Here is a 12518-nt window from a genome sequence, read left to right as displayed (position 1 = left end):
TGAAGATAGTAATTAAGATCAGGACATGACTCCAAGTGTTTACACAATGCAATAGAGGCATATATTTGTGTGGATACCAAACCAGAAACCAAAAAGATTATTCTCTCTTCCTAAAGTCACCTTATTGCTGCTAATAAATCGAAGCCTGCTGAACGCTGCTTGACCTACATCTACCCGTGTAGGTGTTCAATGTTTATCCCTCCTAATTTCAATGGAATAAATAATGCTTCAATATAAATTAGTGCACAAGAAACAAAAAAAAATAATTGCGTTATTATTTTTTGCTTCAGACCAACCAAGTGGTATCAACGAACTGCCTGAGTTTTACCATTTGGAATATTCATTTTAAATTTGTAACACTATATCTCACAGGTTAGATCGGCTGTGACTTGTGGAGCTGTCTCGCTGACTCCGATACACTAAGGTTAAACCATGGTGCTCTACTGTGGAGCTGTCTCGCTGACTCCGATACACTAAGGTTAAACCATGGTGCTCTACTGTGGAGCTGTCTGTCTGACTCCGATACACTAAGGTTAAACCATGGTGCTCTACTGTGGAGCTGTCTCGCTGACTCCGATACACTAAGGTTAAACCATGGTGCTCTACTGTGGAGCTGTCTCGCTGACTCCGATACACTAAGGTTAAACCATGGTGCTCTACTGTGGAGCTGTCTCGCTGACTCCGATACACTAAGGTTAAACCATGGTGCTCTACTGTGGAGCTGTCTCGCTGACTCCGATACACTAAGGTTAAACCATGGTGCTCTACTGTGGAGCTGTCTGTCTGACTCCGATACACTAAGGTTAAACCATGGTGCTCTACTGTGGAGCTGTCTCGCTGACTCCGATACACTAAGGTTAAACCATGGTGCTCTACTGTGGAGCTGTCTCGCTGACTCCGATACACTAAGGTTAAACCATGGTGCTCTACTGTGGAGCTGTCTCGCTGACTCCGATACACTAAGGTTAAACCATGGTGCTCTACTGTGGAGCTGTCTCGCTGACTCCGATACACTAAGGTTAAACCATGGTGCTCTACTGTGGAGCTGTCTCGCTGACTCCGATACACTAAGGTTAAACCATGGTGCTCTACTGTGAAGCTGTCTGTCTGACTCTAACTGACGGGGCGGCAGGTAGCCTAGTGGTTAGTGCGTTGGACTAGTAACCGATAGGCTTGGACGATCGAATCCCCGAGCTGACAATCTGTCGTTCTGCCCCTGAACAAGGCAGTTAACCCACTGTTCCTAGGCTGTCATTGGAAATAAGAATTTGTTCTTAAAACTGACTTTCCTGTTTATATAAAGATACAAAAAAAAAACATGGTGCTCTGCTATGAAGCTGTCTATCTGACTCTAGTACAGGTTAAACCATGGTGCTCTACTATGAAGCTGTCTATCTGACTCTAGTACAGGTTAAACCATGGTGCTCTACTGATAAGCTGTCTATCTGACTCTAGTACAGGTTAAACCATGGTGCTCTGCTATGAAGCTGTCTAACTGACTCTAGTACAGGTTAAACCATGGTGCTCTGCTATGAAGCTGTCTAACTGACTCTAGTACAGGTTAAACCATGGTGCTCTACTGATAAGCTGTCTATCTGACTCTAGTACAGGTTAAACCATGGTGCTCTACTGATAAGCTGTCTAACTGACTCTAGTACAGGTTAAACCATGGTGCTCTACTGAAAAGCTGTCTAACTGACTCTAGTACAGGTTAAACCATGGTGCTCTGCTATGAAGCTGTCTAACTGACTCTAGTACAGGTTAAACCATGGTGCTCTGCTATGAAGCTGTCTAACTGACTCTAGTACAGGTTAAACCATGGTGCTCTGCTATGAAGCTGTCTAACTGACTCTAGTACAGGTTAAACCATGGTGCTCTGCTATGAAGCTGTCTAACTGACTCTAGTACAGGTTAAACCATGGTGCTCTGCCATGAAGCTGTCTAACTGACTCTAGTACAGGTTAAACCATGGTGCTCTGCTATGAAGCTGTCTAACTGACTCTAGTACAGGTTAAACCATGGTGCTCTACTGATAAGCTGTCTAACTGACTCTAGTACAGGTTAAACCATGGTCCTCTTTTATGAAGCAAGCCTTTCAGTCCCTTTCAGAGTAGTAAACTCTATTATGAGGAACAATTCCCTACTGTCCCACGGTGACAATCAGTAGACACTGTGGTGTTCCAGTCCAGTGGGCCATGCACTAGCCACACTCGTCAGTACTAACAGTTAGCTGTGGCGTTCCAGTCCAGTGGGCAACATACATTAACACTAGCCACGCTCTTCACTGCTAACACTGACTGTGGCACTGTAAGTGTATGGGATGATACGAGGTGATCATTGACATAAAGGTACAAGAACAGTCACATAGTAGGCCCATTTGCTGTAGGCCCATTAGCAGTAGGCCAATTTGCATTAAGGGCCATTTGCATTAGGCCAAGATTGCAGCATCATACATTACAAGTCACTATATCCATGAGCCCCCCCCCCCCCAAAAAAAAAATTTAGCCAATCCAATGGATTCAAAAGCAAGTGAAATAAAATAGCCTCCTGGCACACTCTTAGAAAAAAAGGTGTTATCTAGTACATTAAAGGGTACTTTCAGCTGTCCCCACAGGAGAACCCTTTGAAGAACCCTTCTTGGTTCCAGGTAGAACCCTTTTTTGGTTCCAGGTAGAACCCTTTTTTGGTTCCAGGTAGAACCCTTTTTTGGTTCCAGGTAGAACCCTTTTTGGTTCCAGGTAGAACCCTTTTTGGTTCCAGGTAGAACCCTTTTTGGTTCCAGGTAGAACCCTCATGAGTTTCATGTAAGGACCCTTTCCACAGAGGGTTCTACTTGGATTCCAGAGGGGTTCTACCTGGAACCAAGAAAGGTTCTGCCTATGGGAACAACTTTAGAAACCCATACGGAACCCTTATTTCTAAGAGTGTAGGTCAAACTTTACTCGAACAGAATCAATAAATATAAACAAAGTCAACTCTGTGATAAATATACATACATATAAACATACTTTACAGAATACAGTACAGAATAACTGTCCATTGTATTTACAGGGCGGTGGGTCATACCGTGTGTCATCATCTAGGAGATAGATACGAGATAAGTGGTGCTATAGGGTTTCTGTGAAGTATTTCAAACCTCCTAAAGGATTAACAAGTAGAGCTTTGTCAAGTTTCAGGCAGGCAACAACGTGTCTTCATTTCGGTGAAAATTATTCAAGTAAATACTTTTTTTTTTTTTCGCCCACAAAAAAATAAATAAAACAAATTAACATATTCCTTTTGATGGTTGGTGTTTTGAGGCTGTAGAGACTGTATAGTATGAGATTCACCTCTTCGTCTGTGCCTTCCTCCCTCTCTCTCTCTCTCCCTCTCTCTTTCTCTCTCTAGGTACTGGCAGCTAGAGATTGATTTTTATCCTGTGGCAGCGACTTGTACCTGAGCCACAGAGTGTGTCATAGAGTGGTGGTTTCAGTGCCGTCTCCTGTAATATAGAGAGACAGACAGATATAGGGAGATTGAAGTTACAATATAATCCAGCTCTTAGAAATCTAATCTGTAGTAGCTGTTAAACTCTATTACACTCGGAACAGTGAATACAAATCTCTAGATCATTTGTATTCAATTTAAAAAATACAAAAAAAGCATTCTTCAAGACACACCTGACAATCAGGTATAATTTCCTCGCCAGATGAAGTCCTTGAAGAATACTACATGAGAGCATAAGCTTGTGCATTTTACTGTGATTATCAGAGCATGCAATTCTCTTCAACTGATTTAGCTCCAAATGTGAAATGACATCCACCACCCTACTGCAACACTTCGTTTTAACCCTGAAAACAGCATTTGTCTCGTACTTTAAACCTTACTCTGGCACCCTACAGTAAGGTCCTCTGATAGGTACACGTCTGAAATTCATTTGGTCTGCCCCAAAACTACAAAAAAAAGACACATCTGCCGATATCTGGATGATCACGTTGAATCTGATCTTGCACTGCTGCTTACGTTAGGCATATTGATTAAAGACGCACTGAATTTTTTGCGCGAAAGAAAAACTGTTGCACGTGAAATTTCATGTGATTTTTCTATATGTGAAATCATGTGATTTTTCTATATGTGAAATCATGTGATTTTCTGTAAAGGTAACTATAACATTTAGCTAGAGTGATTGTTTTAGGAATATATTGTAAATTTATCACAACAACATAATCACGTCCGCAATCCTTTCACATGTTCATGTTCTGAGATCATAAGTTAAATGGTGATGTCTGTGAACAGTATGTTAAGTATGAGTATGTTAATAGGGCCTGCTAGCTAGGAAAATACACAGATCACAGGAGGGTTTGGTCTGACATCAACAACTGACCTGGTATGCACTATGGCTCTGCTAGCTAGGAAAAATACACAGATCACAGGAGGGTTTGGTCTGACATCAACAACTGACCTGGTATGCACTATGGCACTATGGAATATAGGACAAACAAAAGAGCATATTGGCCTTTTTGCTGTTGCATATTCATACCCGTGTCTGAGATCACTCAGCCAGCCAGGGAGGTTGCTCACTTGATCTGCCACAACTAAAGCACAGATGGAGACAGAGGTTTCCCTCACGTCACCGGGAGGGGGATTGACCTCTAAAACTACCGGCTGGGAACAGGGAGATAGACAGAGATAAAAGAAAAGGAAGGAAGATATGAGGGAGGGAATAAAAGAGAGAAGGGAAGCTAGGGAGAGAGGAAAAGAGGCTATGGTGCACTGAGCAGCATTGGATCCTACCAAACAAAGCTCTTAGGATATTAAGATACCATATGGTGCCATAAATATGTAGTCTCTGAAGTCTTTTTTTGACAAGCTTCCCTCTTTAGCGCCTACATCCGTCTGACCTTCATCTGCAAATCTCCCGTGTCTCCTATTAGGATTCAATGATCGTTTTCTGTCATATCCTTTATCCTCTAGCTGCTTTAGGTAAGAGGTCAATGGAAGAGGCACGCAAAAAGGAACTAAATCACTGTCTTTCACTTTCATGAACAAATAAAAACATCACAATCTGCTTTATCCTGTATTTTGGACTTTTTGTATTACAGGTTTATGCTCAGGGAGATTGAGCGGTGTCCACTTGCCATATGCTGCTTTTGTTAAGGCCAGGCTGACTTGAACGGATTGTGAATTCCACACTCGACAAAAACATTTTCATTTTACGAGATGAAGTAAAACATGAATGTTAATATTCTGGGGAGCATCAGAGAATGTATCTGAACTGCATCAATGTTAAAAGAGGAATCTATTGGAGCGAGAGTTTACAGACAAGTCAAAAAACTAGGAAGTTGTAGCCAGTATTGTCAGTCATTGGCTGTCAGAGGTCCAATAATGTTAAAGACCTTGGTGACAGCCAATGATATTTAGGTATACCTGATATAATCTTAACAATCCTAAAGGACGTTGACTTCTTTCCTCTTTTATCTATTATCCTCTCCCGAAAACTAATTACAGAGATTTTAATCATATTGTATTATGAGTGATTAACCCTTTAATGCATTTAATTAGCCTTTTGAGCTCTAGATTCTCACCAGACCCCTGCATTACTTCACGCGTAGGCTTTGAATAAGCACACTTAGCTGTCACATCTAATGCCAACAGGGAGGCCCTACTTTTCAAAAACGCTCCAGGTGACAGGAGATTACAGCGGAGATAATAGATATACCATCGTCATTGACATCTCTAAGGTGGCGCTGGTCTTTCAGTTTGAACAACGCTGTCCCACTTTAGACCAAAAGCATGTGTTTGACAGAATCTGACCAAATATTATGACCAATAATTACTCCATCATAAGAAACAGAAAGTGATTAAACTCGCAATGCCTGACTAATAATTACCCCATAAGAAACAAATAATGATTTGATTCAACTCGCAAAGCCTTTTTCAGATTAGCAAGCCCTGAAATACACAAAATGGAATATACTGATGGAACGGTTGATACGACACATACAAGGACGGAGGAGAACGTCGACTTAGTCATCAATCCATTCAAATTCAGATTAGCTTAAAGGAGAAATATTTCTCACTGACGAACAACATCAGTGACATGGAATATTTGAAATACACCATTAATACCCCCCCCCCCCCCCCCCCCAAACACAAAAGAATACATCAGAATTGTAAAACATTGGTTAAATGTTTGTGCATATTTAAGGGGATATTTCAAGGCAGGGCATAACCAGTATGTGTGTAAAGCCATTCTGACAACTTGACAGGGAGCATTACAAACCCAAGTGAATTATATGTTCCTTAGTACGCTGTACTGGCTACGCAAGTAGGCTTACGTATAATGTCCCATGGACAGTGTTGCTTTTAAATGGGTTCTAAATAAAAAAAAGTGGGTGGGGAAAATGAATATCTGCTCTGTGTGGGGTGTCTCTTCAAATGTCTACGTACTTAAAAGCAGCAGTGGATGGTGGTCCTGTGGGGTAGAGCATGGTGCTTGTAATGGCAAGGTTGTGAGCATGGTGCTTGTAATGTCAAGGTTGTGCGCATGGTGCTTGTAATGTCAAGGTTGTGAGCATGGTGCTTGTAATGTCAAGGTTGTGAGCATGGTGCTTGTAATGGCAAGGTTGTGAGCACGGTGCTTGTAATGTCAAGGTTGTGAGCATGGTGCTTGTAATGTCAAGGTTGTGAGCATGGTGCTTGTAATGTCAAGGTTGTGAGCATGGTGCTTGTAATGGCAAGATTGTGCGCATGGTGCTTGTAATGTCAAGGTTGTGCGCATGGTGCTTGTAATGGCAAGATTGTGGGTTTGTTTCCCACACGGGAAAAAGTACAGAAAAAAATATACAAAAATATTAAAAATTATTCAAAAGTATAAAAAAAAGTATGCACTCACTACTGTAAAAATGTTCTAGTTAAGAGTTTCTGTTAAATGACTAAAATGTTAAATGATAGACAATGCATGTGTAATAACTATGCTACAAGGTATTTGAAAGGATTGAAACAATGAAGTCACAATAAAAAAAAAATCTCTCGAGAAGTACAAAATTCCCCCCCCAAAAAATTCCCTTCCACTTCATCAAATAAAATATTTTAAAGACGTATGATGAAACTACACCAAAATGTTTTATTTCTGATGTGAGCAATAATCCTGAAAAAAATATATATATATATGTATATAAAGCAGTAAAAGATAAAACATGAAAAACTACAAACTAATTCCAGGACAATACTATTGTATTAGGCATCTATAATGCACATGTATTTTACTTTACAAACTCTGGGGGTGCCACAGGGTTCAATTCTCGGGCCAACTTTTCTCTGTATATATCAATGATGTCGCTCTCGCTGCTGGTGATTCTCTGATCCACCTCTACGCAGACGACACCATTCTGTATACTTCTGGGCCTTCTTTGGACACTGTGTTAACTAACCTCCAGACGAGCTTCAATGCCGTACAACTCTCCTTCCGTGGCCTCCAACTGCTCTCAAATGCAAGTAAAACTAAATGCATGCTCTTCAACCGATCGCTGCCCGCACCTGCCTGCCCGTCTGGCATCACTACTTTGGACGGTTCTGACTTAGAATATGTGGACAACTTCAAATACCTAGGTGTTTGGTTAGACTGTAAACTCTCCTTCCAGACTCACATTAAGCATATCCAATCCAAAATTAAATCTAGAATCGGCGTTCTATTTTGCAACAAAGCTTCCTTCACTCATGCTGCCAAACATACCCTCGTAAAACTGACCATCCTACCGATCCTTGACTTCGGCGATGTCATTTACAAAATAGCCTCCAATACCCTACTCAACAAATTGGATGCAGTCTATCACAGTGCCATTAGTTTTGTCACCAAAGCCCCATATACTACCCACCACTGGGACCTGTACGTTCTCGTTGGCTGGCCCTCACTTCATACTCGTCGCCAAACTGACTGGCTCCAGGTCATCTACAAGTCTTTGCTAGGTAAAGCTCCGCCTTATCTCAGCTCTGGTCACCATAGCAGCACCCACCCGTAGCACGCACTCCAGCAGGTATATCTCACTGGTCACCCCCAAAGCCAATTCATCCTTTGGCCGCCTTTCCTTCCTGTTCACTGCTGCCAATGACTGGAACGCACTGCAAAATATCACTGAAGCTGGAGACTCATATCTCCCTCACTAGCATTAAGCACCAGCTGTCAGAGCAGCTCACAGAGCACTGCAACGTTACATAGCGCCTCTGTAAATAGCCCATCCAACTACCTCATCCCCATACTGTATTTATTTATTTATTTATCTTTCTCTTTTGCACCCAAGTATCTCTACTTTCTTCTGTAGATTTATCACTCCAGTGTTTTATTGCTATATTGTAATTACTTCGCCACCATGGCCTATTTATTGCCTTTATCCTACCTCATTTGCACACACTGTATATAGGCTTATTCTACTGTATTATTGACTGTATGTTTGTTAATTCCATTGTGTAACACTGTGTTGTTGTATGTGTCAAACTGCTTTGATTTATTCTTGGCCAGGTCGCAGTTCTAAATGAGAGTATGTTCTCAACTAGCCTAAATAAAGGTGAAATAAAATAAATAAATAAATTACTGTTTGAATGAATCCCATGTTATAACCTTGTTTCCAAAATGTCTAAACTGTACAATAGTACCCTGTCCTCATCCTAAACAACAGATGATGTAGAATGGCGTAGTTACTGTATCTATACCACACCATAACGACAACCAATGATGAACCCTAACCTATATAAATACTGTATCTATAACGCACCGTAACAAATACTAATGATGAACCCTAACCTATATCAATACTCTCTCTACCACACTACCTACCTTCTATCTAACTACATTTTTGTACTGCTGTTTACACCATTCAAAAATGCAATTAAAGTCCAAAGCCCCCTGACACTCTCTAGGTACCGCCTCCACCTATTGGTCCCAAGCCCCGTCAAGCTACCCCCTCCTCCTTTTGGTTCAAAGCCCTGTCAAGCTACCCCCTCCTCCTTTTGGTTCCAAGCCCCGTCTAGCTCCATCTCCTCTTATTCGTCCCAAGCCCTCGTTTAGCTAGACCCTCCTACTATTGGTCCCAAGCCTCAATCTAGCTACCTCCCCTTTCTATTGGTCCCAAGCCTCCATCTAGCTATCTCATCATTCTATTGGTCCCAAGACACCATCTAGTTACCTCCTTTTTCTATTTGTCCCAATTCTCCATCTAGCTACTGCCTCTGTCTATTGGTCCAAAGCCTCCATCTAGCTAACACCTCTTTCCATTGGTCCCAAGCCTTCATCTAGCTCCCTCCTCTTTCTATTGGTCCCAAGTCTCCATCTAGCTACCCAGTCCTGCTATTTGTCCAAAGCCTCCATCTAGCTCCACCTTGCCTCCATCTAGCTACCTCCTCTTTCTATTGGTCCCAAGCCTCCATCTAGCTCCACCTTGCCTCCATCTAGCTACCTCCTCTTTCTATTGGTCCTAAGCCTCCATCTAGCAACCTCCAATTTCTAGCTACCCCCTCTTCCTATTGGTCCAAACCTCCATCTAGCTACCTCCTCTTTCTATTGGTCCTAATCCTCCATCTAGCTAACTCCACTTTCTATTTGTCCAAAGCCTCCATTTAGCTACCTCCACTTTCTATTGCTGCAAATCCTCCATCTAGCTACCTCCAATTTCTTTTGGTCCCAAGCCTCCATCAAAATCACTCCTCTTTCTATTGGTCCCAAGCCTCAAACTAGTTACACCTCCTGATATTGTTCGCAAGCCTCCATCTTGCTACACCCTTGCCCTATTGGTCCCAAGCCTCCATCTTGGTACACCCTTGCCCTATTGGTCCCAACCCTCCATCTAGCTACGTCTGCTTTCTTTTGGTCCTAAGCCTCCATCTCGCTACCTCCTACTACCAGTGTTTCCAAGCCTCTATCTCGCTCCTTCCACTTATTATTGGTACCAAACCTCCATCTAGCTACCCCCTCCTGCTATTTGTCCAAAGACTCCATCTAGCTACCCCCTCCTCCTATTGGTCCAAAGCCTCCATCTAGCTCCACCTTGCCTCCATCTAGCTACCTCCTCTTTCTACTGGTCCCAAGCCTCCATCGAGCAACCTTCGATTTCTATTAGTCCCAAGCCTCAGTCTAGCTACCCCCTCCTGCTATTTGTCCAAAGCCTCCATCTAGCTACCCCCTCCTCCTATTGGTCCCAAGACTCAATCTAGCTACCTCCTCTTTCTATTGGTCCCAAGCCTCAATATAGAGACCTCGACCTCCTCTTTCCAATGGTCCCAAGGCTCCATCTAGCTACCGCCTCTGTCTTTTGGTCTCAAGCCTCCATCTAGCTACCGCCTCATTCTATTGGTCCAAAGCCTGCATCTAGCTAAAACCTCTTTCCATTGGTCCCAAGCCTTCATTTAGCTCCCTCCTCTTTCTATTGGTCCCAAGCCTCTATCTAGCTACCCAGTCCTGCTATTTGTCCAAAGCATCCATCTAGCTCCACCTTGCCTCCATTTAGCTACCTCCTCTTTCTATTGGTCCCAAGCCACCATCTAGCTCCACCTTGCCTCCATCTAGCTACCTCCTCTTTCTATTGGTCCCAAGCATCCATCTAGCTCCACCTTGCCTCCATCTAGCAACCTCATTTTTCTATTGGTCCCAAACCTCCATCTAGCTACCTCCTCTTCCTATTGGTCCTAATGCTCCATCTAGCTAACTCCACTTCCTACTGGTCCAAAGCCTCCATTTAGCTACCTCCACTTTCTATAGGTCCAAAACCTCCATCTAGCTACCTCCAATTTATTTTGGTCCCAAGCCTCCATCAAAATCCCTCCTCTTTCTATTGGTCCCAAGCCTCCATCTTGCTACACCCTGGCCCTATTGGTCCCAAGCCTCCATCTTGCTACACCCTCCTGCTATATGTCCAAAGCCTCCATCTAGCTACCCCCTCCTCCTATTGGTCCCAAGCCTCCATTTAGATACCCCATCCTCCTATTGGTCCAAAGCCTCCATCTAGCTCCACCTTGCCTCCATCTAGCTACCTCCTCTTTCTACTGGTCGCAATCCTCCATCGAGCAACCTTCGATTTCTATTAGTCCCAAGCCTCCATCTAGCTACCCCCTCCTGCTATTTGTCCAAAGCCTCCATCTAGCTACCCCCTCCTCCTATTGGTCCCAAGCCTCCATCTAGCGACCTCCTCTTTCTATTGGTCCCAAGCCTCAATATAGCTACCCAATTATCCTATTTGTCCCAAGGCCCCATCTAGCTACCTCCTCTTTCTATTGGTCCCAAGCCTCCATCTAGCAACCTCCAATTTCTAGCTACCCCCTCTTCCTATTGGTCCCAAACCTCCATCTAGCTACCTCTTCTTTCTATTGGTCCCAAGCCTCAAACTAGTTACACCTCCTGATATTGTTCCCAAGCCTCCATCTTGCTACACCCTTGCCCCATTGGTCCCAAGCCTCCATCTTGCTACACCCTTGCCCTTTTGGTCCCAACCCTCTATCTAGCTACCTCTGCTTTCTTTTGGTCCCAAGCCTCCATCTCGCTACCTCCTACTACCAGTGTTTCCAAGCCTCCATCTCGCTCCTTCCACTTATTATTGGTACCAAACCTCCATCTAGCTACCCCCTCCTGCTATTTGTCCAAAGACTCCATTTAGCTACCCCCTCCTCCTATTGGTCCCAAGCCTCCATTTAGATACCCTGTCCTCCTATTGGTCCAAAGCCTCCATCTAGCTCCACCTTGCCTCCATCAAAATCCCTCCTCTTTCTATTGGTCCCAAGCCTCCATCTTGCTACACCCTGGCCCTATTGGTCCCAAGCCTCCATCTTGCTACACCCTCCTGCTATATGTCCAAAGCCTCCATCTAGCTACCCCCTCCTCCTATTGGTCCCAAGCCTCCATTTAGATACCCCATCCTCCTATTGGTCCAAAGCCTCCATCTAGCTCCACCTTGCCTCCATCTAGCTACCTCCTCTTTCTACTGGTCGCAATCCTCCATCGAGCAACCTTCGATTTCTATTAGTCCCAAGCCTCCGTCTAGCTACCCCCTCCTGCTATTTGTCCAAAGCCTCCATCTAGCTACCCCCTCCTCCTATTGGTCCCAAGCCTCCATCTAGCGACCTCCTCTTTCTATTGGTCCCAAGCCTCAATATAGCTACCCAATTATCCTATTTGTCCCAAGGCTCCATCTAGCTACCTCCTCTTTCTATTGGTCCCAAGCCTCCATCTAGCAACCTCCAATTTCTAGCTACCCCCTCTTCCTATTGGTCCCAAACCTCCATCTAGCTACCTCTTCTTTCTATTGGTCCCAAGCCTCAAACTAGTTACACCTCCTGATATTGTTCCCAAGCCTCCATCTTGCTACACCCTTGCCCCATTGGTCCCAAGCCTCCATCTTGCTACACCCTTGCCCTTTTGGTCCCAACCCTCTATCTAGCTACCTCTGCTTTCTTTTGGTCCCAAGCCTCCATCTCGCTACCTCCTACTACCAGTGTTTCCAAGCCTCCATCTCACTCCTTCCACTTATTATTGGTACAAAACCTCCATCTAGCTA

At 43.7% G+C, this 12518-nt stretch overlaps 1 protein-coding gene across 2 annotated transcripts in view; it reads right to left on the bottom strand.

Moving 5' to 3' along the window:
- Positions 1–12518, bottom strand: part of LOC110489225 (protocadherin-11 X-linked) — a 305718-nt gene that overhangs the window by 250919 nt on the left and 42281 nt on the right. Inside the window, exon 4 of one of the 2 annotated variants that reach the window (XM_021561859.3) lies at positions 2186–3481. The exons of the other annotated variant lie outside the window; for it this stretch is intronic. Coding sequence (XP_021417534.1) covers positions 3398–3481 — 84 coding nt within the window. The 3' untranslated portion in view covers positions 2186–3397. Of the gene's footprint in view, positions 1–2185; positions 3482–12518 lie in introns of those variants that run through there. 2 annotated transcript variants of the gene reach the window in all.

Source organism: Oncorhynchus mykiss, chromosome 14, assembly GCF_057628025.1.
Source record: "Oncorhynchus mykiss isolate SJ-2025 chromosome 14, ASM5762802v1, whole genome shotgun sequence".
NCBI classification, from domain to species: Eukaryota; Metazoa; Chordata; class Actinopteri; order Salmoniformes; family Salmonidae; genus Oncorhynchus; species Oncorhynchus mykiss.
The sequence above is the reverse complement of the archived record's forward strand: the minus strand, read 5'-3'. Positions and strand labels throughout refer to the sequence as shown.